This window comes from Crocodylus siamensis, chromosome 8 (genome assembly GCF_052110815.1).
Source record: "Crocodylus siamensis isolate JL-2025a chromosome 8, ASM5211081v1, whole genome shotgun sequence".
Taxonomy (NCBI): Eukaryota; Metazoa; Chordata; order Crocodylia; family Crocodylidae; genus Crocodylus; species Crocodylus siamensis.
The window spans coordinates 12,246,524-12,274,468 of record NC_143402.1 but is presented as its reverse complement, the minus strand read 5'-3'; the positions used below and the strand labels follow the sequence as shown (position 1 = coordinate 12,274,468).

Here is a 27,945-nt window from a genome sequence, read left to right as displayed (position 1 = left end):
AAACAAATGTGGAAAGTGATTTCTTTGAGCAGGAGGTGGCAGGGCATGTTGAAATATTCGGGGGGTGGGGAAGGAAAGAAGGAAAGAAAACCTTATTTTGGAAAAGGAAATCCCTAATTCAGCTCCTCTGGAGGAAAATCCAGGGATCCTCTACCGGGAAAAGACCGATGTGGCATGGCACAGTGTGCCGAGGAGAGGCGAGGACGACTCGGGGGGCCGTCTTCGATGAGGACAAGTCGTGGTGGGGATAAAAGTTAGAGAGGCTTTCCCACGCGAGACACGTTTCCGCGAAAGTCGCGTCTCTGACAGCCGGTGTCGCCGCCGGCCTGCGAGGCCCCTCCCCACACGACTGCGGTGCCTCCGAGGGAGCCGGGGAAACCAGCCCCTGCCTCTCGCAGCCCGGCCGCGGCGGAGCCCGCATCGGCAGCCCCGGGCGGGGGGAGGCCGGGCTGCCCGCCCCGGACGGCTCCGCACCCTCAGCGCAGGGGACCTAGCACCCGCCGGCGGGACGACGCGGCCCGGGAGGCCGCGACCCTGCCCCCGGAGCAGCCGGCCGGGACGGGGCCACTCCCCTCACGCTACCCGTCCGCACTTACCGCCCGCAGCACCGGCTCCGGCTCCAGCTCGGCCGTTGAGAAGATGGCGGCGCCCGGCCCCTCCGCCCTCCTGGTAGGCGAGCGCGCAGCGCCCCCTGCCGGCCCCGCTGCAGCCACCGCCCACAGCGCGGCCCCGCTCGGCCGCCCGCGCTCCTGCGTCTCCTTGCACACGTGCGTGCGTGCGTGCGTGCGGAGTTGCGTGTGTATACGTGTGCGCGTATATCTGTATATGGATAGGCGTGTGTGTGATTCGTGTATGTGTAATAGAGCCATACACATACCGCATCCATGTGCACAGCTATGTACACTTACACACACTATCTATCTATACCACTATATAGATAGATCTAGCTATACACCTATACAGATACAGATATAGATAAACAAAAAGCTATCGATCTATCTATATGGTTACAGTAACTATATAGTTCTTTAATTCAGGATACAGACAAACCTCCATATACAGTTACTGTATAGTGACATATGTTTGTGTGTAAATGTGCATGTATGTCTGTACAGGTTTTCCCCACTTTATGCGAGTCCTGCCAGGGCAAATGGGCTCTTATGCGATGACCCTTTTTTTTAACCAGAAGTTTGTTACATCCAAGGTAAATTCACTCTTAAATTGGCAATCGGTGCGGTGGAAGCCGGCAATCAGCTGCTTTGGCGGCGCATTGTGGGAGTGGCGCACACCGAAATTTGGTCTCCTGTGTGGCTCTGTGCTCCTCGCTCCTTGTCCACAGTGCGTGTTTCTGTAGCTGCCATCCCCATGAAGATAGTGCCCTGTGCTTGTGTGCACTGTCTGCTGTTGGCGAGTACCAAAATTGTCTTGCAGAAGTGGTAGAAATGGGTCTGGGGGTCAGTGCACTCAACATCTTGGAACATACCCTATTTGTTACATTATGAAGTGGGATCCCTTTATGCAAATTTGAGTCATGCACCTTTTTCCAGGAATGCTTGAACAGCATAGCGAGGGAAACCTGTATATAGATATGCATGTATACATCCCGATTACACATACACACACTATTTTTTTTTTTATCTGTTTATAGCTATATCTCTATAGCTATCCATCTATGGGGGTGTAGTTGTATATACATACATATACTTATAACTGTGTGTATATATCATGGTATATACATAAATGTGGGAGTTCTGGTTGTGCTAGGCCATATGTATGCCAAGCTATTGTAAGTTATGGTGCCGAAAAGCAGTAGGAGAGAAAAGGGACCTCATGACTGCTGGATGACCCTGGCAGGCCCATGCTTGCAGTGCTACCGCTGGTATGCCCTGCCCACCTGGGCACCACCCCATGGCCTATTTTCCTGCCACAACTTAAATGTTATTTTAGATTAGTTGAAGGTGCTGCTCAGTGCTTTCCTCTGGCTCCAGGTAGCTCAGCCAGTAGGTCTTCTGTGAGGCTCCACCACCCCTACACTGCATCCCTTTCCACTCAGGTGGTCCACTCTGGTCTTAGTGATATCTGGGATGGGCTGCTGGTGTTGCCCATTCTCCTGGCACACGGGCCTACACAGTCCCCTGTGGGAGCATGGTGATGTCTTCTTGGCTGACAAATGTGCACACTTAGTTTCATTATTAACTTGTGCATGTGGTATGGGCTACACCTAACACTTCAGTGCTCTGTGTTCAGCAAGGTGGGCTTCACTTGGCCCCCGCTGGCCTCCCCTTTGTGGATGTTCCCCAGGCAAGCTGGGGTCCTAGGCCAGCTGGCACCTGTCACGGGACGTGATCCCCAGGGATGGCCATGACACCCCTAGGGCTCCCCAACCATGCCAATTCTGCCCAACGGGCACTCTCTCTTACCTGCCACCTCTTGGAGTAACTTTAATAAATCGGGAGGCTGCCCTCAAGTTTGTTTGGGTATGGTCCTGATGGACCCTACTGAACCCTGTAGGTTCTTGGACCCTTTTTGGGTCCCCCTCCAAAATGAAGGTCTCTGATTACCCTCAGCCTTACAAGTTAGATGTGTGGCTTCAAACTGTCCCTTTACCACACCCCAGGGCTTGCAGATGACATTGACACAGTGTCCCTCTGAGACTTTAGTTTCACTTGGCCTCTAGTCAGTACTGAGCTCTCCGCAGCCTTGTCTCTTTCTCTCCACACCCTTCAGCGCCGGGGTCTGTGCACCCCAGATACTGCACCCACACTGGTGCTGGGGTCCCCACAATGTAGTGGGCCCCCTGGCCTATAACTGAATTCAAGCAGCTCAGCATATGCTCTATCCCTTTAAAAGAATCACTCTTCCCCAGCACTACAGGCCTTGTAGGCCAGGGTATCTGGTGAGGTCCTCAAGTCCCTTAATCTTACCAGAAGAAAATGGGCAGTCAGACCTCTTCCCCTGGCTTCCTCTAGGGGAATTCCTTCCCCCTTAGCTGCTGGCACAGAACGGACTCTCGTCCCAGCCCTGGGGTTTATATGGGCCCAGGGCCCTGCCTCGTCCAGTCAGCTGACCAGGTGCAGGGGCAGGTGCAGGCTAATTTGCTCATTAGCCTCTTGCCATGGTAACCTACACCTGTGGGCTTCTGTCTGGCTCTCTGGGCTTTCTCCCCAGGCAGTTTCTGCTCTTAGAGGAGCAGGCACTTTACTGCCCTGCAACAGCACCAGGCCATTTACCCCAGTACTTCAGGTTACGTCCTATCACACTCTCGAGGATCCTCTGTGACTGCTGCTTTCCTACCTGGATTTGGGGTATGTACCCACTCAAACGCAGTGACTGTGGCTACAGGGATGCCAGATGGATTTTCTTTCCCAGCGGGCTCTACCAGTCCTTCTTGGGCTGGCCTCCTCCCTCCCAGCTGCCCAGAGGCTGCCTGTGCCATTCGTGCCACAGGCTGGCGAGCCCTACATGACAAAATCAAGGCTCAGTTCCCAAAGTTTGGGTATATACAATGTGGTGTCTTAATTTCTAACAATTGTGACTACAGGGACTAAAATATTTTTTGAAAAGCAGAAAAAAAAGCACCACATCTGTCTTGAGAGCAGTCAGGCTGACTCTGATTCCCAAATAGCTTGGTCCACTTCTATTTCAGAGTTTGAAACAGAACAGGGAAGCAGTGAGTAGTTCCCTGGCCCAAGATTAATGGTCTCTCTAGTTACCTAACAGCATTAACAACAAACGTGTCACTTGAAAATACTTCCCTTTGCAGATGGACTAGTACAATATTGGTAGATTAGCTATAGCAAGTAATTAGATTTCAAAAGATTGCACTAGGAAATGTGAAACTATGTCCCGACATTTGTCTAGGTGTAGAAAAAAAATTAGACTTGGCCGGATCCATCCTTTAATTTAATATTGATTGTGTTCAGTTCTTATGAAAATCAATTGAATTACCTGCATATAATCAAAAACAGAATTTACCCCACTGGCCTATGTATAAATTTGCACTGTTTTTTACAAATTTCTGTTAACACGTTCTCTCTTTTTTGCAGAAAACCTATTATCTCTATGTTATTGCCTTTTATTGATTAGAGGGCTGTTCCATTTGTCCTTAGGTTAGTTTGCTGACAAGCATTTGTCCTGTATTTGTGTTTTGTCCCTGAATGGAGGTTTCTCTGTATCCTGAATTAAAGAACTTGTAATCCACATGAGGCAATACCTACTCCATTCTACATGTGAGTCTACCTATGCAGTGGGCAAAATGCGTCCCCAGTGAAGCACTGGCTATTCAGCATGCCGTACAGCAGTGGTTCCCAAACTTTTTTATACCATGGACTGGCACAGGAGTGGGACAGGGCACACGGAGCCGGCTGCCCCACTGTCCAGCACATGACTGCCGGCAGCAGAAACTGCTCACCTGAGCAGGCAGACAGGGGTCCAAGTGGGGGACTCGTGCCATGACCCGGCAGCTAGTTAGGAACCTCTGCCATACAACACCATGCAGACAGCACCAACTTTTACCTGTTATATTCTGGGTTGTGAGAGAATCGAGTGTATAAGAGTAGTGAGTTTTGTAGCACAAGAAAGAGAGAGACTTGGCGCACCACAGTAGCTATCACATGCCAGGTTGGAAGTCCATCTGTTTCTTCCACTCCAGATCAGGGAAATAATTGATCTTAGGCACTTTTTTACCCACTGCAATTTATTTAAGCTTACTGCAAGAGACCTCACTGCAAGCTTACTGCAAGGAACATACTTATGCTCAAAACAAAGGCATATGGAAAGCTGCTGAAGAATTCATATGCTGTAGGTAAAGGGTTTTTGGCTGGGAATTGTTTAGGACAGCAGGTGTGTTTAGTTGTGTGTAGGTGGAGAATCGGATAACACACTGGGACAGAGAGGCAAGAAAGTGTCAGTAAGCTTGAACAGCATGTGCACAGCTCTGAGAGAAGTGTGGGTGTTTGGGGCAGGGGTTTTGGCTGAAAGAGCTCTGAAGCTGTGAACAGGGAAACAATCTCTGGTTGTTCCAGTCCTCTTGCATTCAGGATTGCAGAGCGATGTACATTTTTGTGCGTAAAAGGAACTGCATCAGATGCCTGACCCCATTACCACTTTCCTCTCCTACTTGGAATAAATTTTAAGAACCCAAATTTTGGCTCGGATCAAAGGGTAATACTGTTCTTTTCCTGATGGGAGTCTGGAGATATTACAGCTCATGTGTTTACAACAGCGGAAATGTTTCACAAAAAGATTCTAAATTGATGAAGAACCTATTTTCAAAAATAAGTCTATTTGCAAAAAAAAAGCAAAAAACAAATTTTTAGGTTTGGGGAAACGTTTCCTGTGTTGCTTCTTTTTAAATAAACATCTTGGCAACACTTTATTAAAATCTTTTTTGAAAACAATTTTGTTTTAGCAAAATCTATATATTTTACCAAAATCAACTTAAATGAACATTTCGGAATAATGTGCGACATCTCCGAAAATGTTTTAAAAATTGGATTCTGCCAAATGGAGACAATTTTGATATTTCCACATTTTTTGCAAAATCATTTTATCATTTCTGACTGCTTTCATTAAAGTTAGGCTTTCAGCCTTCTCCGTATTGATGCTTAAAGTCCATTACAAAAACAGGGTAATTTTGCTGAACTTATGTTTCCATATACAAAAGTCAAAAAACATATGTTCTGCTTTGTTATGAACTAAGGAAATAATCAAAAAGAACAAAAGTCAGGTTTTCATTCACTGAGTATATTTCTTTTTCATTACACCAAGGAGAAAAAATGAGCCCACTCTGGGTTTGTCTACATGTGCATTAGATGTGGAAGCAGATTACTTGGGAGTAAACTACTCCCAAGTAAATGCTCCCAGGCAGGCATCTACATGTGTAGAGAAGTGGGAGCAAACTGCTCTTGCTTCCTGGGGTCTTGCAATGGGCCCCTGCTGCTACCAGGGGTAGCTCCTGGGCAGAGCTGAGACATTGCTCCATGCCCTGTGCAGGGGCTGCCTGCTCCAGGGCAAGGACAATAACCTGCAGGGGAGGGGCAGGTCCCAGCCCCCTGCCCCAATCCATCGCTGGGGCAGCTAGCAGTGAGCCCCTACCTGGGTGGAAATTCACAGTGCTGGCCCCACAGCTGCAGAGCTGGCACTGAGAGATAAGGGCCTCCCAGCACACTGCTCCCTGATTGTGATACTGAAGTGAGGGTTGGTGATAAGGATCTCCCAGCCCCTGCTCCCTGATTGCAATCTCGGAGCAGAGAGCTTGGAGCTGCCCAGAGGCAGGGAGCAATTTCCCACTCCCTGGTGGCTGACATTTGCTCCTGGTCAGGTGTCTACATGAGTGCTACTGTGCAATAACTACTTGTGAGTAAATTTGCTATTTGTATTTTCAGGTAGCAGATTTACTTGTGATTAGTGAAGTTTACTGTGCAGTAAGCATGTGCACATGTAGCCACACATGCTCACTGTACAGCATGAATGACACGTGCCTCTTGAGGCTGGGGTGGGGCACATTGATTGCCCACAGGCAGTGGTGCCAGCGGCGGGGCCGTGTTGGCAACAAGCGGGGACCACCCGCAGGTGGCCGCAGTGGTGTTGGCGTGGGGGCGGGCCAAGTGGGGACCGCCCACAAGTGACCGTGGCAGTGTTGGCAGTGGGGGAGGGCGAAGTGGTGACCACTCACAGGTGGTGATGCAGGTGGCAGCGGCCAGTTTTAGGGGGGGGCGGGGCTTGTGCCCCCCCATGCCCTCCCTATGTGTCACCTATGCTGTGCAGTAAACTATGCTACTTCACAGTAAAGTGTCTCATGAACCCTTTGAGGACAAAATAAATGTTGAGCTCTCCGCAATAAAAGAGTTCTTAAAAGGATTAAAAATGTGACAATGAGAAAGATAAAAGCTCTTTGTGCTCATTATTTTCTTTTATTAATCACAAACTAGTCCCAACTAATTTCCAAATCAATGGAATTATCACAACAATTAGGAGCATGCTCAGGAATTGAGAATATTTTACCAGAACAGAAGTCTTACTTTGTGATGGAATGGACTATAAAATTGTCTCTTCTGCAACCCCCTTTTAGTTGGGCTGATTAAGCATTCAGGGTCTTCAGTTATGAGAAGGACAGAAATGAGTATTCCTGTGATGGTGTCCTGTTTGTTTGCAGTGTTCAAGAAGTCCTGTTCCTCTGAACTCAGTAGGGATAAAACAACAGGAGGCAATTTTCCTTTATCATGAGCTTGTCTCCCCAGGCAGCACTCTGCCCAAAAGGCTCTCTCTCAAGGTCACAGTGGGTGCATCTATATCTGCAATTAATGCAATGCGGAAAACTCTGGAGCTATTCATGCTGGAGTCAACTGTTCCCAGGCGCAATGTCTACATGTGCACCCATGTAGACAGCAGCAATCTGAGCCAGGTTTCTGGCTGGCTGGGCTGACTGGGCACAATGAACATGCCCAATCAGTGTTTACATGTACATTTTGGCACAGTAAAGTACTCTGCCATAAGATAGTACTGTCCCAATAGTAGTATGACAGAGTTAATTAGTTTACTGTGCCCTAATACCTGTGTACGTGTAGACTATGATGCATTAGCGTGGAGCTAATTAAATTAGTCAACTCTGTAGTAAGGCCCACGTATAGATGCACCCACTGTGGGTGTTTCTCTGGCAGCAATCTGGGTTTTTGTGATTCTTTCTCTGCCTGCTTCTGAGACAGGTTATGTTGACTCCCGACTTAACTCAAGTTCTTACCCAGGGTTTAGCCAACCTTCTAGCACTCACAAAACTCTTTAAATCTGTGTTGAACTTGTATTTGCTTGGTCAGATAGGATACGGCTTAGAGCTAGGGTTCTGCTTTAACATGGCTCCTAATACTACTACTGATACTCTGCTACATGCATGCAGCAGTATCATCCGCTGATATTTGAGACGCTCCTCCAATGTATTTCTGCAGCTTTCTATGGCTGTTTTTCCGGGTCTTCTACCTACTTCATTCACTTTCTGTCTCCAGAAGCTACTTGCCAGCCACACACACGTGAGGAACACTTAAACCCTTCTGCCTGCTCCATTTCTGTGCAGCTCATCTCATCCACACAGAACAAGAAGGTGCTGTCTGGGTGTGAGACACTCAACCGGGGTGGCTGCAGGCTGGCCAAAGGATCACACAGCAAAATTCTGCTTTCCCTTCGGTGGGAGTAGCATGTCACCCCAGTAAGGAGCTTGCACCCAAAATCAACACCAGCATGATGCTGGTTTTGTAGTGTTGAGGCATCTTTAAAAAACCTTGAATGCCTACTGCAAGACAAAGGATATCTGCAGCAACTATTCACCGAACTGCTCCTAGTATGAGGAGTTGGACCACTTTTCAACGTTTCCCTCGAGTAGAGAAGCACAGTCATGCATGACATGGTGAAAGCCCATAGCCCTAGGCATTGGTAGAAGCAGAGGAACAGAAAAAGGCCTCACAACCAGATCAGGTGCCTACAACAGACCACACGGTTGAATGGACACCTCTCGTCTGAGGAACTGTTCAGACGTGAGCTTGTGGAGAAAAACAGCAACACCACCAGAGCCAAGTCAGTGGCTCTCAACATCTTTGTTGTTATTAAAGAAGAAATCGCAGCATTAGTGGGAGGATTTCCCAGGTTATAACGAATACAATTATTCTTGCGGAGGATACAGAGCTGCCACAGGTTCAGATGAAGGCAGAAGTGACAGAATTTTACCGACCCGGTTTATTTCCCACCTCCTGTACTGGATGACCTATGAGAGACTTCAAATCAAGGGGAAAAATTAAACATGTAACTTAACGGTTTATTTCAGTTCTATTTTAAGTCCCGGGAAAAAAAATCAAATCCGGTATTATAGGCTTAGCAGGCATGAGTGCATGTGTCCCTGTTCCTTTCAATTTAATACGTTTTCATACTGGTACTAGCATTACAGATTTGTCGTAGAGAGCCCGGATTGTAAGCCACAGTGGCTGTAATACTGAAAAAGTCCCTCAGTGACGGTAGTAAGTTTTTTATCTCTGTGCTCCACATTCACTGCATGTTGACTGTAGATTTGGAGAGCAAGAGAAGTCTACTGTGAGAAGGCTCTGCCCTTTGCTTAATTCTGTCGCTGGTTGCTTGTTTTTTCCCCCCATCTGGGCTGGGAACGCCCAAGAATTTTTCATACCGGAAAAAGTCAAGACAGTGGCTGACATATTTGTATAGGGCAAACTTCCCACAGGTACCCCTGTACCTTACTTAACCCTCTCCGTTCATTGATTTGCTAATCAGCCAGCAGGCAATAAAAGCTATACTTCACATAGGTAGAAGATCTTTCACAGACATGGAAAAGTTGCCTCTTTCAGTCAGGGATCTCCAGCACATTAATATTGTAGGAGGAAATTTTAATTGATACCTTATAATTTTATGCACACCATCGATGTCTGGAAAATAAGACTGCTTTTTTTTCTTTTGGTTTCTTGTTTTATTAAATGATTGAAGAAATCAGAGGAAGTTTTTCTTTGTGTTATCCGAGGGTGAGCCTTGGTAGAAGCCTCAAATTTCCTAGGATAACCCCTCTGGATGTAGACAAGGAATCTGAAAGGCAGCTTTTGTAACTGCTATATCCTGATGCCTTGAATGCTGCATTCTGGAAGATATGTGTATAAGCATTGATTATTGAGGTCTGTGCTCTGTGAAAATTATTCAATAGCAGTCTTAAATTGTAAGTATGAAATATAGTGTCTGTGGCAGGTTGTAAAGCTAAGAATCATTTGGTCAAATGGCAAATAGTCAACAAGAGTGTCTTCTTAAAACACAGGACACTTCCCCTTGTAAAGTATAACAGTTGGGTATAAACATTATCTTTTTCTCAAGAGAACAAACTGTAGAACAGAAAAGGCAAAAATATTACAAGGCTCTTGCATTTACAGGCAAAGAGGGCTGTAGGGATACATTATCAGAGCCATAAACTATGACATAAAGCATTTTCCTTTGCAAGAAAAGGCATCTAACTTAAACTTGCTCAAAAACTGGTAAAGAATGTCCTAACAAAGGTATTTTCTTCTAGAAATATGCTGAAGCCTTCAAACTTAAAGGACAGTTTTTATCACTGATGCTCAATAGGCTGAAAGTTTCCTTTCTACCTTACAGCGCCCTATAAAGCTACCACTATCTGAAGTAGAATTAAAATCTGATCTGCTCCTGGTCAGGCATCTACACATGCCTTACTGCGCAGTAATTACTTGTTAGTTAATTTGCTATTTGTATTTGCCGGTGCCAAGTAGAGCAAATTACTGTGCAATAAGGGTCTGCACATGTAGATGGTGATGCTTACTATGAAGTAATTTGCACAGTAAAGCATCTTGTGAAGATATGCCTACTGTCAGGTGTATAATCCCTGTCTAAATCCCTACCAAACACAGCTTCCATTTAGAAGTTGGACAATTAATTTATCTAGGCATTGTCTGTAGCTTGACTTTTGATAAGCTAAAATGCTTCTGTAAGAGAATTATGTGAAAGAGGGTTTAATTAGTGTTCCCATCTTTTCTATTTTGCAGCAGATCCATGAACATCATAATGAAGAAAAGGTTAAGAACAGGGATGAGATCACCCCCAAACCTGGTTAGGAATGCTTAAAAATTCCTGTGGGGTTCAGATTCAGAAAACCCAAACTGTGCTTAAAACTGGACCTTGATTCTGTAATGTAGGGGTGGCCAGCCTATGGCACAAGTGGGGAGAGAGAGAGAGAGAGAAGACAGACAGCCTAGTAGCAGATAGGTCAGGAAACAAGGTTACACCTGAACTGTAGGTGGATTTGAGGGGCCTGAGGCAGCAACAATACATGAGCCCTCAGCCCATTCCAGTTATACAGGATACATTGACGTATTGGCAGATTAAACAAAACAAAGCAAAATGATACGATACATTACATATGAGATGAGTGATCCTTTGCTCAGTGATGTTGCTGGACAGGCTAAATCAGCATCAAGCAGAGGGTTTCTTGTCCTTGTCTATGGTTGATCAACATCTTTGATCCCAGTCAGTTCCCACTGTATTCCAAACCGTTTCCTCTTTATATACCTTCCTTCTTTATTCAGACCATGTGACAACACTTTTTTTCTTTACTTCTTGTTTTATAACTCAGTAGCCCGCCTCTCAGCTTGTCAGCTTTGGCCACAGTATGACTTTAACCATTTGTTTTTCACATACTTCTCTCCTTCAATATGTTTTCCCCCCCTTCCCTGTTGTGGTCAGTCCAGACACATCTTGTTTTTAGTCTATGCACAATGCTGACTTAAGCTCCACTATTCATCAATGTAGCTATTTATGTTATATTATTGTCTGAAGCTTGTCGTCCTACAGTTGACAAATAGTTTCTGTGATAGATAATTATTCTTATATTGTTTCATAATCTTAAAGGGTTACTTGAAGGTTACTTTTTTTGCAAAGGCAGCAGCAAAAGGCAGGTTCTCTCAGAAGTGTCTGGGCTTTGATATATCTTCTAGGAGCCTAGGGTTACTTGTAAAGTGAGGGGCATAGGCTACAGCAGAAAACAGAGCAGGAGATCAGACAGGCAGCACAGGACAGGGAGCAGAAAACAGAGCAGCAGCTTGGTCAAAGGAAGAAGATTGGAGTGGCATTTAAGAAGGGTATGAAGCTAATACATGGCATGCTTGAGGCTGGTCCCCACAGGTATAAGGAATTAATGTTTAGCTGGGAAAGGATCTCCTTTCTTTACATAGCTTAATAGCTCTTGTCTGCACTAGCCAATGGTTAGAATTCTGTATTTCAACTTTCCAGGCTGCAGTGGCCAAAGGGAGACCCATTCTGATGGTAAATAAGGAAGCTTTCTATATTAGTAATATACTACGATTGTAAACCTGCCAAATGACCTGACAGCAGAGACAACATTAGGGCCAGACAACTGGGACAACAGCCTGGTAGGGACTCAGGCCTTTGGCCACCATTTGGTGGAGACAGTGCAAGTAATTGTGAATGGAGGAAGACACAGGCCCACATCTTAGATTCTGCTCAAGGCCCCCACAAGTCTAATATCAGCTCTGCCTGGTAGGAAAAGCAGACACAGTCATCAAAGTGTTTTCCCAGCCACATGAACTTGATTAGGATCCCAGCCTTCTAAAAAGCAACTCTTGATGCCTTTTTTTCAGTAACTTCTACACAAATAGAGGCAAAAATTAACCTGGTGTCTACCTCCCAAACCAGGTAGCATCCCTGCATTTTGTAACAATAATGTATAAAAATGGTTTAACTGACAGAATTGAGCTGATCTGGCCTTTCCTTTCCTGACCTTTTAACGCTTTTTATTTGCTTCATTTCCCTTCACATACAAACCTGCCAGCAGTTATTCGGTAAATCAAGAGTAAGTGCTTACTCTGTTTATGAAATGAACTAATTCAAGAACATCAGAGTCCTATCAGTCATTCTATTTCTTTGCTGGATCGTATCAGGAATCCTGCATCCTTCTAGCTGAGGTTCAGGTAATGCAGCTTTGTTGGTAAAGCATAGATTTAAAGTAAGAAAATGATGGCAAAAGCTTAAACTAAAGAGTTTCCTACTGCTATCTAACTGTTACCATAGTGCCTAATAAGGGCTTTTCCCTTAGTATAGTCAACAGAGAACATTTAGATTGCTGCATTATTCATGGCATGAATATAGGCAGGAGGCACAGTAGGTGACTCAAAACTGCAGTGTGACATCAAGTAGAACTGTGGATTTGCTCTCTCTGCAGTGTTTTGTTTTATCTAAATATTTGGGAAACTAAATGTCAGTTTCTTAAAATATCAGAAGGAAATAAAAAACAAATCTTTCATTTGTTTCAGAGAATTACCGTTTTGATTGAAAAAGAAATATTTCTCTCTCTATTGGATCAGAGAATAACTTCCTAACTCTTAGCTAGGGTCTGTGATTAATTTACATGCATCCTAGGGTGCCCACGATATCTCAAAGCACACAAATGCCTCATGAGGAGTTAGGGAATAAACCATAATAGTTCCCCTGGAGGATTAAAAGACACAGCTCACTTTTGAGCCCAGCAGTTTGTCATACTTCCAGTAATGGCAGTTTCTGCTGCTGATCTGCACTATGCGAGCAAGCACAAACAAAGTTAAATAGGATTGTGAAAGCTGGGATGTGAGAATGATTTTGCATACCTAATACATTCATTTTGAGATACATAGGTATGTTGTTACATATTAAAGCATTTTGCTTTGCTAGTAGATCTTGACATATTGCAACATCAGAATATATATATCTAAAAAAATAGGTACAATTCATCTTTATTGTGTATAACATCTTACACACAAATTGTAATTCACAATGCTTTATAGAATAAGATACAATTGCAGAGTTCATAAATATTAGCTGAAGGTGCAAAAATGCAGATGTATAGGACACGAAGAAATGAAATGTCATATATCATTGTCAGTTGTCTACAAGAGAAATAAAAGAAGGCTGTATCAGATGGAAAAAGCAGTGGAAGACCTGCCGAGCTGGGATTGCGCGAAGGACTGGATGACTCATGGGTGATAAGCAGAGAGAACAGAAGGTCCTCAAAAGGGCCTGGACCAAGGTTTGCATCAAATTTTTCAAAGAAGAGAGGCAATTTTAACAGCATTCATAAATAAATGAGAATCAACATTTCTTTGAGGGTGCAGTAGTATGTGACATATGTACGAAGATGGACAGAAGTATTTGGCACATTTTGGAATCTGGAGAGCTGTCTTGGGAATGTGATAGAGAAGGGAATTGCAACGATCAGAGTGGGCATGTCCCTGTGAGCATACATGTGCAGGGGTATGGTTCCTATGAGACAAATAGCAGAGGCTCATATTTTTGCTGCTGCTGTTTGTCCCTGCACATGCTCTGGTGCGTAGCAAATTGCCCTGGGTGGGGTAAGGGAGGCCCCAGCAGCCTTGCCTGGGGTCCTGGGGGCTTTCTGGGGTAGCAGTGGTACCGAGCCATCCACTTGGAGCCTGGTCAGCAGTCAGAGCATGACTGGCTGGTCAGGCTCCCTTTCTGGCAGTGCATGCTGCTGCCATGTGCACCATGCTGTTTTTTTCAGTGGTGGTATTTTTAACCTCAGGATCTCTCAGTGTGAAGAAAAACCCACCACAGTGCAAATTAGACAAATGGCAATGGGTGCATGTGCACCGTGTGTGGTTTGTGGCACCCCAACTGCTTTGAGGTGCTCCAAACCACATGTGAGTGGTAGTGATATTATAGATGAGTATTCTGGCACTGGTAATGGGGTTATAAAGCACATTTGTAGACAAAAAAGACGCAAAAGCAGAAGTCAATTGTACAAAGCATACAGGCAGAAGTGACAAAGGAGAAGGAAAGAGCAATGATTATAAACTGAACCACACCACTTCTCCATGCACTTGCCCTGCTTCGTAACAAAGGTATTCCAGTGAGTCACAAGCTTCTTGATACTGTCCTCAAAGCTTTTTGGTTTCTGTGACAGCCACTTCTGCACTGTGAGTTACATTTCTGCGTCACTGGCAAATCTGTGTCCATAAAGAGCCTCCTTCAATGGTCCAAACAGGTGATAATCATTTGACCCTGGATCAGGACTAGCGTAGATGTGGTGAGATTTCAAAGCCCAGTCCATGTAATCTCAACAATCAATCATGCACTTTGCAACCTTGCAATTGTCAAACTGGAGAGGAACATTTTGCTTGAGCTTTCTGTTTTGTCCCAATAGCTGGTTGCAGGTGGTTTGAGAGAATGTGGCAGTAGGTGTTGTTGTTGATTGTGACCCCGTGCTCCCTGAAGTGGTCTCATGCATTCCCAAAACAGAATGAGCAAGACCTTGCCAGAGGATGCTTAAGTGCAGAATCTCTTGGGCAATGTGCCTTTCCACTGCTCTGCCTTTTGCTTTTGGGATTGAAATGGTGGACCCAGGTCTTATTCCCCATGCTGATATGTAGGAGGAATCCTCACCTTCATCCCATACCTGTTGCAGAAGCTGGGTACACATTTCCACATGTTGTTTATGTCTATTGCTTTGGCACCCAATGGGCATGCACTTTCTAGCAATTTAGGGGCTCATGCAAAATGGGGTGGATACTGCCAGCACTTTTGCCTACTTCTGCCACTACTTCAGGAATGGTCACTTGCCCATTCACGTGCACAGTGGCATTAACCTTGGTAATGTTGTCCTTCAGTGTGACTGTGTTGGGTCATCCTGCCCAGGGTACATCCACTACAGATGTGCAGCTCTTTTTTAACTTTTCCACTTTCTCACAGACCTTCCATTGAACCATACAGTTCAAATCATATTGTGATATAATCCTACAGTGAATTTCACTAGGTGGCATGCCTTCAACACACAAAAACAGATGAACGCTGGTCTCCTCTGGTGCACACTAACACCTATGCAGCCATGTTGTTTACGTGCTCACTAGCATTACACACATGTCCGATATGAAATAATGGGTGTGTCTGACAATGCTGCTATCGTTGTTCTCTGGTGCTGTGTAGTTTCCCACTTTGTTGCAAACATACAGCATTGGCAGCATATTGCCATTAGTTTCTGAAACATCCTCATATCTCTCTCTCTGTCTAACGATTACATTTGAAAAAAAAAAAACAACTGACTTTATGTGGCTTTATAAAGAAAACTACATAATTATGAGGATGAGCTATTCTTAACTCCTGTTCATTCAACATTATACCGAAAAAATTAGGAATCTTACAAATTAGACCCTTATTTATTCTAAAATATTTTGTCATCTACAGAAGCTGTGGAAACAAGTTTTATCCTACAAGCCTTGAAAAGTGCTTGACTTTTTTCCTTATACTTTATTATGTTCTGTATTTTGTGCAAGAGCATTAAAAAACAGATAAGAATTCGACTCCAATTTAACAAAAGACTCTTAATTTTTGAAGAATTCATGAATGAAACGTAAGACTGCAGTAAACTAAAAACTCTAAATAACGCTGTTCATTAACATATTACAAAACTATTTATAAAGGATAATAAAGAGAAATGTATAAGGAGCTGGTCCTACAAATCCTTGAAAGAGGAACTGTATTTATATCTTCTCAGTGGGAATTTCAGTCTGTAAATTACTTGCCTATAAATCCCTTACGAATCATTTACTAAGTATTGACCACAATGAATAATTCTAGCACATCAGCAACCAGAGCAAATGCATTTCTTGTATTTTAAGGGTTGTATATGTCATCTTAGCTGTGCTATTTGGTCAGTAGATTGAAGAGCACAGGCTCTTCTAGTAAATGCGTTTCAGTAGTCTTGATTTGTTAAAATGGTTTGATGAATCATTGATAACAATTTGTGTTCAGATATAACCATTCCAAAAGAATTTAATAAGCCATTTGATGAAAAGTCCAATCCTTGAAATAAATCTCTTGTAGTGGTTATTGATATCTTCACTCTTCTGCTATTTATATGCAAGAGTCTTGTAAGATTTGTAGAATCAGATTTTTTCTGCTTAAACATCAGGATGAAACTTTATAAAACATAATGTCATTCTTACCCCTCCAGAGGTATATCCAGTTTTCAATTACTCTATATTTCTAAAAGTTAGGTTTTCAAAATACTGATAAGTGCCTGGTAGGCAAAGCACTTAAACAGGGCAAAAAATCTAATTCTTACTGAAATCAATTAAAGATATGCCTCTAACCTCCTTACATGCTTTTGGTACTGTGAAGCACAGAAATGATGCATTACCTAACCATTGTGTACAATAAATACATTTGTCACTGAAAGTCAGATAGCTTTCTACAGTCACCTAAAAGAAGTTAACAGCAATGAGTAAGAGAGGAAAAAGGATATTTCAAGGAACATTCCTGGGGTACTTCACTTGATACAGGTTGCCAAGGAGACTAAGACATGGTTGTCCTAAACTAAAGGCAAGTTTATTGAACCCTAGCAAATACAATCCTAATTAAAATGGAAGTAGCAGTTTAAAAATTTTAGGTTTGTAGCTAGTCAAAGCAAATGCTCACCACCCTGAAACGTTGCAAATGCAGCTTCACTGGTTGAACAGGCCGTGAAGTCTTGTCCGGGGTTCCTGGCCCGCACGTCTGATGTCAAGACAGGATCTTGGCTTGATGACAGGATCTCTTTAGGCTTTCTTCGGGAGCGTTCCAAAGAGTACGCTCTCTCCCCTCTCCTTGTATACCATGTAACTTGCATTTCTTAATATATAACATCAATGGAAGCCTTCCTCCTAATGCATATTAATAATCTTGCTTCTGTTTGCCAAATACGGTTACCTTTAACCGGAATTTTCTATTCTGAGGTAATCTTTTCATTCTTAGGTGGGGGTAGGTTTTGGTCTGACTGTTCCTCTTTTGCCCTGGTTATATTGATTCAATTTAGTTAGCCTGATTTGTTTTAAGTCAGGGATAGTCTTTTTCCATTCGCTCCTTTTGCTGGGTACCAGTCTTGACCACAATTCAAGCTCAGTATGCAGCTTGAGCTGAGCCCAAGGGTCACACCAGGCCTGAAGGCCTCTGGGTCCCAGCAATTCCCCCCTTTGACAACTCCCCTGTCAAGAGCCTATCGCACCAATGTACCTCGTCTTTGTGGAGCGTACACCTCTTTGTTCCTCCAATATAAGGACTCGTAGTGGGGGTCTAGTAGAGGTTAACAAAACCTCTGTGAAACCGATAAGCTTGGTAGTATGCCCAGTCAGTTAAAACAACAACAATGACAACAGCAATTTGGGTTATGTCCACAATGGAGTGAAGCATTAGATTTAAGACTCCTTGGGCAGTAGGGTTGCATCTCAGCAAAACTGCCCACTGAGAATGTCTTGGGACTTTTTCCATTACCTGCAAAACTTTTTATTATTATGTTTAATCTGTACTATTTTCATGATTGTGTTATTTAATACAATTTACCATGGCATGCACATCAGGATGAGACGAAACTTGTTTTAACATTGGCAAATTTAAACCTAACTCAATTGGAGTAATGGTTTTATAAACCCATGGTCTAGCCCGGATACTGTGACAGTCAACAAGGCACGAAGTATTAAAAGTTACAGCTTTTGGTAGATGAAACATTACAAAAAACTTTGGTTAATGGAAAATGCCATTAAATGCAATCAAATTTGATCAACCATTACATAGGGAGGGTGTGTTTGTATACAAATACACCCTTTTTCAGCATGAACTACTGTAGAATGATTTTCACTAGTCGTGACAAAAACACATTGTTGTACATCATGTTGCTCATATAGATTATGACGGGGCGGGCAATTATTTTGGGCGGAGGGTCACTTACTGAGTATTGGCAAGCCATCGAAGGCTGCATGATGGTCAGCCAGGGGCAGATAAATATTAATTTTCTAAATTTTTTAGGGGCCCCGCGGGCCGGATAGAATGGCCTGGCAGGCCGCATGCGACCCCCAGGTCACATTTTGCCCGCCCCTGGGTTATGATCTTTACACACACTTTCCACATCATGAGTCAGGCACACTTTCACGTTAATTGTTTTCCATGCACCCACTCTTTATATGTCCACTCGTGATGGCATTGTGGATATATGACATATCCCTCACTAACCTGACCCACCGACACCAATGGGTATATGGTAATTTGAGAATTAGCACCAACAGTGACTATATAAGCAACAATTCATTGTGCTTCCTCATAGACAAAAGAGATCAACGTCCACCAAACAGAAATGTCCCTTTCAATATTTAGGGCTGAATTCAGTAGGTGCCTTGGGTGGAACTGAAGAGCCTATAAGCAAACAGAGGTGTGATCCCACACAGTTTTCTTCAGTGCGATAGGAAGGTGACCCTGAAAGCCTGAACAAAATATTTGTATAACTATACTTTGACTTAGGACCTGTGCCTGGATGCAACCTAGTGGCAGGGAGACATTGTATCAAAGTAGTGTGTCAATGGCAGTGATCATCACTTGATTATCCTCTGTAACATGGGTAAAATGTCTCCCTAGGTGGGATAATGATCCAACAAAGGGCCTTCTAATCTTTTATACTTCAGCAGTAGTGTAGCTCAATTTGTTTGCCAAAATGTTGATATTGGCACGATCTATAAAACAGCTACTCCAAGTCCTGCTCTAGCAACTGCGGTCAATAGCACATCACACTTTGTTCATATGTGGACTTGGGCATTACTAGTGTTATCGGGATTGTGTAATACCACCCATTTCCTCTTGTGCTTTCCTGCCACGACTTTGATCTTATGAGGGGAGGAAAGAGGGAAAGAGATTGGTATGAAGTTAATCGGTACTCACAGAATAACTTCCCCCGACACATTAAGTCACTCCGTGTATTTTTTTAATTCTTTTACAGTGGCCCGAGCTGCAGGCAACAGCCTCCTCAACTTTCTCCCAGAACTGCTCGTCAGCTCTGGAGAGGATCCCCACCCTTGGGAACCTCAAGGTAAGTCCCCACCAGTGCTCTGCGGTGTTAATTAACTCACTAGTGAATGTGGCTACAGTCTCTTTGCCCTGTTACTGGGGTAAGACCCTGGGCAACCTTTCTTCTCGGTTACCCTTCCAGGTTTGGCTGGGGCTGGTCAGTATTGCCTGTGCTCAGCCTCCCTCATGTTACCAAGACTTTCCCCAGTTTTCTCTTTTTTTCCTGCGCCGCCACTCCCTGACCGTAATTGATCGGTTTGTGGCTGCGTTCATTAAGCCCTGCTTCCCGATTCCCTCCTTGGGGTTGGTTTCAAGGCCTCGCAGTTCATCAGCCAAAGAAAGATAAAATAAAGAGCTCCCCACTTTGATGGGGAAGTTGTTGTAGCCTTCAATTAAAGCTAGCCATTTAATAGTTTCACTTTTTGCCATTTTTATCCCAAACACAAAATGATAGGATAGATAGGGTACCAGCAGCCCTTAATGAATGAACATTGACAGGAGTTGGTAATTTTTCAATCACTTCTACCCACTAGGCACCTGGAGTTCGACCATGCCATTGATTCCCAAATATATTACCCCCTGCTGTACTAGTTGAGCTTTGTCTGCCAACTTTAAATCCTGCATCTTGAATAATTTATAATATTACACAGATGACTTTATAAAATTCTTGCATGGGTCCATGAATTAAAACATTATCTACATAGGATATAACTGCAGTTTAGTACTGATCAGGCAACTCTTTCCAAATTTCAGCTTATCCTTTGTTCAGTCCCAAGGCAACCCCAAAACCTGATTTATTTTAAAGGCTGCACACTAGTGCCCCTGAAGAATTACATGTAGATTAATTATTTTTTGCTTCCCTGTAAAAGTAAGTGTCTTGGTTTGGTAAAGGAATTTTGGTTTCCTTCTCATTGAATCCTTTAATACTATGTTTGCCTTCCAGAATTGGAAAGGGGAGGACTCATTACTTGTAAGAAAAGAAGCACCTGTACTTACTAACATATCTTGCCCAGGGGTTTTTGTTTCCGCCCCCCCCCCCCTTTCATATTGTAACAAGCATTTTACTAACTCAGCTGTTGGAAGCACATGGATTTTTCCTTTTGTGGAATGTTCCATGGGAAATGCATTTTAACCTGCAAAACAAAATTAAGAAACTGCCAAGGCAGATGCCTTACTAAAAAGCTGGTTATTATTATTATTAGGGTTTTGCCCCCATTTCAAGGCTTTGATTGTGAGGTGTGGACCTATTTCAATTTGATTTCCTTGCCCTTTGACTGTATTTTAATTTGATATACAGTAGGACTAGCCTTATTTACAATTATGGCAGGTCCAGCTCTGATGGAGCACAATACATGGGTTTTTTCCCCAGTAAGCCTGGTACATGACCAGGTCACCAACTTTCCATTTGACAGCTTTTCAAGTGGCCCAAAAGGTCTGTCCATTTGATTACATTTTACCTTTAAAGCTTGGGCATCTGTATTTTTTTCTGCCAGTCATGGTTTAGTAGGGAGTAATTTCATGGGCAACTGTTTTTGTTGCAAAGCCCTAAAAATCAAAGGCTATTTTACATTTCAATCTTTGCCTCGTTGGCTTACTACTTTTCTTAGAAAGAATTTTTAAGGTGTGGTTTGCCCCTTTCACTTGTCCTGGCCACAGGAGCCCCCCCTCGGTTGGCAGCAAGGGACCCCCCGGTTGCTGACTGTCCACTGGGGGTGGTAAGTCAGCCCCCAACTCAGGAGGCACTAGTCACCCATGGACTGAGAGGTGGCTGACTGGTCTGTAGTTCCCCAGATCCTTCTTCTGCCCTTTCTTAAAGATGAGCACTATATTTGCCTTCTAATTGTCTGGAACCTCTCCCAATCCTTGTGAGTTTTCTAAGATGATGGCCAGTAGCTCTACAATCATATCAACCAGCTCCCTCAGCACCCTTGTGTGCATCGCGTCTAGCCCCATGGACTTGTACAAGTCCAGCTTTTCTAATTAGGTCCCAACTTGTTCTTTCACCACTGTTGGCCACTCACTTTCTCCTCTAACTTTGTTGCCAGATGCAGCAGTCTGGGAGCTGACCTTGTCTATAAAGACGGAGGTAAAAAAGATATTAAGTACTTCAGCCTTTTCCGCATCATCTGCCACTAGGTTGAATCCCTCAGTCAGTAGGGGACCCACACTTTCCCTGACCTTCCTCTTGGGGCTGACATACTTGTAGAAACCCTTCATGTCCTTGCTAGCTGCAACTCCAATTACACATTGGCCTTCCTGTTTTCATCCCTGCAAACCCAAGCAATACCCTTATACTCCTCCCTAGTTGTTTGTCCAAGTTTCCACTCCTTGTAAGCTTCCTCTTTGCGTTTTAGCTCACTGAAGAGTTCCCTGCTAAGCCAAGGTGTTCTTTTACCATGCTTGCTTAGTCCTTCCTGCACATTGGGTTCCTGTACCTTCGAGTGTCTTTAAAGTACAACCAGCTCTCCTGGACTCCTTTCCCCATCAGACTGGCCTCCCAGGGATCCTGCCCATTCATTCCTGAAGCGAGTCAAAGTTTGCTTTTTTGAAGTCCAGGGTCCATACACTGCTACTCTCCTTCCTTCCTTTCCTCAAGCTACTCAACTTAGTCATCTCGTGGTTGCTGCTGCCCAAGTTGCCATCCACTTTTACATCCCTCACCAATTCTTCTGCGTTTATAGGTCAAGAACAGCACAGCCCCTAGCTGGCCTCTTCAGCACTTGCACCAGGACATTGTTCTCAACACTCTCCAAGAATTTCTTGAACTGCCTGCACACTGCTGTATTGCACACCCACCAGGGGTCAGTGTGATTGAAGACCCCCATGAAAACCAGGGTCCATGATTGGGAAACTTCTGCTAGCTGTCTGAAGCAAGTGTAACCCAGGCAGTACTCCAAGCAGTACTCCTTCTCCAATTGAAGGGATCAAAGCAGGTTCACAAGCGCTGTGGGAGGTGTAGGGACTCTCCTCCCCCCGTAGAGGAGAGCCAGACCACCCATGGGGACGTAACCATATACCTTTTAATACTGGCAACATAACAGGCATAAATCAGAGGGCATAGTAGACACTACAATGCCCCAAGGGGGCAGGATTCAACAAAGGTTAGACACTTACAATCACTGACAAAAAAACCCAGGGTTAACAAAATATAAAAACACGAACAGCAGAACAAACAATATGGGTCAGTGAAATATAAAAAAGGCACAAAATGCAAAGTGTCAAATGACAAGGAAATATAGGACCTTGGTACCTGGAGTGGGAGAAAGGAGGGGAAAAAATACAATGGCTTCTTTCCACTGCAAGAAGATGCGCTTCTTGTTATCTCACTTACCCCAAATCACCTCAGCTAGGACTTAAACCCAGATCTCCCATGTGGCGGGCAGGAATACTGCCACCACTGGTGGCACTGCTCCAGCCTGTTAGGGGTCTTGACCTTTTCGGAGCCACGGGCTTCACGTTGAGCTGCCTGGCCTCTGACTGGAGGAGCTGGAAGCAGAGCTGGGAACCCCTCAGGTCACTGCTCAGATCCTTCCTGGAGCAGGGGGAGCCTCTCCTGCTGGCTGCAGCCTCTCATAGGGGATCCTGGAGCCCAGTGAGTAGTCTCTCCTGCTGGCTGCACACCGTGCTGCTGAGGGTCCCACTGCTGCCTGCAGATCCTGCTCTTTCAGGCTCTTCTAGGGCACTGCTCCGGCACTGCTGGCTCAGCTCTATGAAACTCCTTCCTTGTTGTCCCTCACTGGTCTCTCTCCTGAGTCAGCCTACACTGCCCCTTTTGTCCCCCTCCAGGTGACCCAAGGGGCCAATCAGGACACGGGGGTAGGGGGGTGGGGGAGAGTCTTTGGGGCCTGATTGGTGCGGAAAGGGAATCCCAAATCCTCCAGTCATCTTTTACCCCTTTCAAAACCTCTGGGCTAGGTCACTGCCAGCTAGTCTGTCACACAAGTCTCATCCACTTCATCCTCCTGGTTAGGGGATCTATAGCAGATACCCAACATGACATCACCCTTGTTGCTCTTCCTTCTGTCCCTAACCCAGAGACTTTCAACAGCTCTAACTTCAGTTTCATACTGGAGCTCTGAGAAATCACACAGCTCTTTTATAAAAAGTGCAACTCCTTCTCCTCTTCTCCCCTGCCTGTCCTTCCTGAACAGTTTGTACCCATCCATGACAGTGCTCCAGTCATGTGAACTTCCACCAAGTCTCTGTTATTCCAGTCAGGTCATAGTTCCACGATTGTGCAAGGATTTCAGGGAGAGTACATAGGTTATACTGCGTTAGAAAAAGATTTGTGTAAGAAATCATGAAAGTGGCCACGTAAAAATAAGCTTGAAATTTATGCACTTAATTCAGCTTTTTAAAAAACTGGCACATCCACTAGTAATAAATAATTGACAAGTTTTGGAGAACAAGAATTTCCTAATGTTCAGCATTACTGTCAACTTCAGGACACTTTTGTAAAATGCAGCTTAAAAAATCTGAAAGTGACATTTTTTCTGTTCACCAAATTGATTTCTAATTTTTGAGCCACAGATCAATGGCGTACATGGCCAATCCTATTTTTGGCAAGTCACATCTTTAAAATTAGCAGTGACAACACATGTAAGGAATGCAAAGAGCTCCTAGTGCAATAAAGAGAAGCACAGGCAATATTGCTGATTAATATTTACCACCTCCATGTGTTTACCGTGGGAGTGACTCTGAGTTTTAAAATCAAACCTAAAAAAAGCCAAATGCTCAGATCTTGTCTTATGTAGTGTCCTTCAGGACGCTACATTTGCAACAATACTTCCACCATGAGTCTTTATAATTTGCAAAATAGCCATTACAGGCAACCTCCGCTTAGCGCTGTTTATTGGTTCCTGAAAAACTGAGCCTTAAGTGAAACCAAAAGTATTCGATGACCCACAACTGCAATTGTTTTTAATGACCCAAGATGGTGACTGTGAGCGTTAAAACAAAACTCACTGAGAGCTAAGTGAAATCAGGTATCAATTTAAAATGAGCATTATAGTGAAATAGCACTAAGCAAAACAGCGTTAAGTGGGGGTTGCCTGTAACAGTCATTTGATTTGACACATATCGGGAACATGGGCTTTATGCCCACACAGCAATGGTTAATTCAGTGGCGATGTGTATGGGGTGCATCCCCTGACCAGCTGTGCTCTCTGCTTATGTGACGGGCAAGGGGGACAGGTGGGAGCACCGGTGTTGTTCCTGCGGGCGCCAGCCAGGAAGTGGGAGCACTGTGGCGGCTTCCTGGGCAGTGTGATCAGCCCCCGCCCCCTGTTGGTGCAACTGGCCGTGGGAAGACTCCCTCCCCAGTTGCTGACTGGTCACTGGGGGGGCACTTGCCCCTCCTGACTAAGGTGGCACCAGTTGCCCATGGATTAATTAACCTTCCCTATTAGTAGGGGGGGGGCATTGGGTATGTGCTAACTGAATTCATGGGATGAACAGACAAAAGAGGGATGGGAATGGAGGTTGACAGTTCAGAACGCACCCCGAAGGGCTGGGCACGTGGGACAGCACACACTGACCCCCTCTCAAGTGAGTCCGAGGAGCCAGCAGACGCTGCCTGGGGAAACTCTGCCCGCAGCTGACCAGGAACAAGAAAACGGCCCCCTCATCCCCAGGGGCCCTCTGGCCAGAGCCTCTGGCCTGGTCAAGTAGACTGCGAGCTTGGCTCGGCCCGCTGCCAGGGACCATGAGCCTAGGCCACCATGGGGCACTAAAAGCCAGGGTGGCTGTCATGGAGGACAGTCCGGTTTTCTGCTACTCTACAGAGCCGAAACCGGATGCCTTTACGGCCTCTACTTTTTTTTTCATGAAGAAAAATAAACCACCGCTGGAAATATCATAGCATCCAACTGAAATGACGCCTCAGTCCCTCGTACCTCGGCTGCACTTTAGAGGCGGCAGCACCGCGTCAAACACACACGCCTCCCTCACCGCCCCCGAGACGAGTGCGGGGTTCGAACTGCTGCCCCGCTACCCTGACGCGGAGGCGGGAGCAGCGGCTCCCGGCGTGCCCCGCGCGCGCTTCCCGGCGTGCCCCGCGGCTGGCCTCTGACCCCGGCCGTCGCTGCCCATCCGGGCTCTCGGCGCCACACGGGGAAGATGGCGGCGGCGGCGGTGGCGGCGGCGCTCCCTGCCGACTGGATAAAGAACTGGGAGAAGGCGGGCAAGAGCGAGTTGTGAGTGCGGGCCGCTGCTTCCCCTGCGCGGCTGGGCTCTCCGCTCCTCCCCGGCAGCGGCCTCTGCCCTTGTGCCGGGGCTAGCGGGGCTGTGCGGGGCGGGGGCGCCCGGATATCGCAGCTGCGTTTCATTGTGTTTCTGAGCAGCCCCCTGGTGTCACCACCCGGACCAGACGGTCGCGGCCAAATGCGCGCGGCTCTTTTTAGGAAGCCCCTTGCCCCCCCTACACCCCCGGCTTGGTTCGCTGCCTGCCCCCGCCTGACCCCCAGGTGAGGGGAAGGGGGGCGGTCGGCTCGCCCTGCCTCCATTTTGGAGGGGGGAGGAGTAGGCTGATTGTCAGGTCCTGGCATTGTGCAAGCCCTGGTCCCATCCAAACTTTTTTTGTTTTTTTGTTTTGGTGAGACCAAAAAACTAGATGAGGGAGAAATGGTAGTGGGTCGGAGGTCTCTGGGAGCCCTCGGAGTCTAAAGAGATGCTAAAGTTCAAATTACTTTTTAACTTCCCCTGCCTGGGATTGCGTCTTGACCGCTGAATTCATAATCAGATTGAGCCAGATTATGTCCTGGGGTAGATGGGCGTGGGGCCCTTTTGTTACACTTCACTTATGTTCTGCTGTCTGTGGAGGAGAAAAGTGGAACAGAGAGATGCTTATGAATGGATATAGCCCGCCCTGTTGCATAAAAAGTGCAGATGTAGATATACTTGCGCTTTAAATCAGCTGTTCCCAAACTCTGACAGCACACCACCAATTTAAAACAATACAACCTTAAATACCACCCAGCAAATTTTTCAGTTCGACCTTAAGTACCATGAGCAAAGTTTCATCATATATCTATAAAATACATATTATAATATAATCATAGTACATCTCTTAATGTGTACCATATTGATAAAAATGCATATTATAATATAAAGTACTTATAGTACATCTCTTAATGCTTACTATATATAAAAAATGCGTGTTATAATATGAAGTAATTATAATCCATCTGTTAACACGTACTACTGACCGGTTGTCTGCATATGTACCACACATTGGGAACCGCTGCTTTAAGTCATCCATTTGAGTTAGGGGCTGTTTCATATGACTGGATATTGAACCAACTGACTTGACATGATCATATTTTAACATTATAATTATTTTAAGTTTGTGCATCAGTTGAATTTTCAGCAGTTGCTGTTGAAGAGATCAGGTTAGCCTGGCCTTTGTCTACTGAAGAGCTCAAATTGTAGGCCATTTGTTTAACCCACACTAGTTTGTCTTAACTTTTTAGAATGTACTCTTACCTAACCCTTGCTCCTTGCAAATAACATGTATACAAGATTTTGGTCCATTCACAATGATTTACCAGTTTAACTGGGACAGCGTTTAAACCGTGTTTAAATTTTGTTTGGCAACTGCATTTAAAAAAGACACCTTGAACTGAAAGTGATCTCTCTGATTATCTGTGTGCTTGGGTAACTGGGTTGTACAACACAGTTTCATCCAGTGTTAAACATTTGCGTAAAACGTTTTTTAAAGTGAAAAAAGACAATCAAATATTTGTGAAGATTCAGTGAACAATGGAAAAGTCTAGTTTTGTTTAAAGTCTTTAGCAAGTGATTTCAGAAGCTGGTGTTGTTTTGAAACACTGATTTACCATCTCTGCTAACCAGAAAATTAATTATTGAATGTGTTGACACTCCAAAATAAAATAATACTAGAGTTGAGGGTTTAGTAACTCAAATCAATTTTCCAACTGGAGTTCTATTTTATTTCTATTTGAAGACATGATTTCAGCTTTAAAAGAACTTGCAGCCTAAATTTAAGGCTCCTGAATTGCACTGCACTGCACTGCACTGCTTTTCTCTCTGTTCAGTTAAAAGTTTGCTCATAAAAGGTGGATGGCATGTGAAATTTTGAGGGTCAATATGATAGTTCAAAGCATTCTGGAACCACTGACTGAATTAAATTAAATTGGTTAACAGTAGGAAAGAGAGAGAGGTACAGCAAGGATTAACCTTACAATTCTAGCAGGTAAAGTTAAGTGACAGATCTTCAGTTTATTTTTTTAAAAGAGGAGACTTTTAGTTTCCAAACAGTTTGGAATTCTGTATTTAAACATGGTGAGACATCTCACAACAAATCCAAAATAGCCTTTACTTAACAAAAAACCAGAAATGATCAAGATGACCAAGAGTTAGTTGGTCAACAGGAAGAAAAGCTGAGGGTAGACAGGACAATTTTAATTGCTTGTCTGTAGGGTAGCATATGAAGTCTGACAAAATCAGTTTGAAATGGTATTTTAGCAAAGTTATTAATTATCTAAATATGTTACTTCATATGCAGTAAATTGGTGACCTTAAGAATTGCCATACTGAAGCAGGTTGAACAGTTTGTCTTGC

General features: G+C 44.6%; 2 protein-coding genes and 1 long non-coding RNA gene across 7 annotated transcripts in view; 2 read left to right on the top strand and 1 right to left on the bottom strand.

Moving 5' to 3' along the window:
- Positions 1-723, bottom strand: part of XIAP (X-linked inhibitor of apoptosis) — a 37,464-nt gene extending 36,741 nt beyond the window's left edge. The window contains exon 1 of one of the 2 annotated variants that reach the window (XM_090060155.1): positions 597-723. The gene's annotated coding sequence lies outside the window, so the exon portion shown is untranslated. The remainder of the gene's footprint in view (positions 1-596) is intronic. The other variant, XM_090060156.1, reaches the window with a different exon arrangement.
- Positions 92-22,208, top strand: LOC149858095 (uncharacterized). Its single transcript, XR_016443824.1, has 3 exons — positions 92-669; positions 19,298-19,387; positions 22,047-22,208. It is a non-coding gene; the product is annotated as an uncharacterized LOC149858095 (long non-coding RNA).
- Positions 22,209-25,421: 3,213 nt separating this feature from the next.
- The window catches only part of THOC2 (THO complex subunit 2), an 81,771-nt gene continuing 79,247 nt past the window's right edge, over positions 25,422-27,945 (top strand). For all 4 annotated transcript variants that reach the window (XM_090060154.1, XM_090060151.1, XM_090060153.1 and 1 more), the window contains exon 1: positions 25,422-25,559. In XM_090060154.1, the coding sequence (XP_089916280.1) occupies positions 25,483-25,559 (77 nt within the window). In that variant the 5' untranslated portion in view covers positions 25,422-25,482. The remainder of the gene's footprint in view (positions 25,560-27,945) is intronic.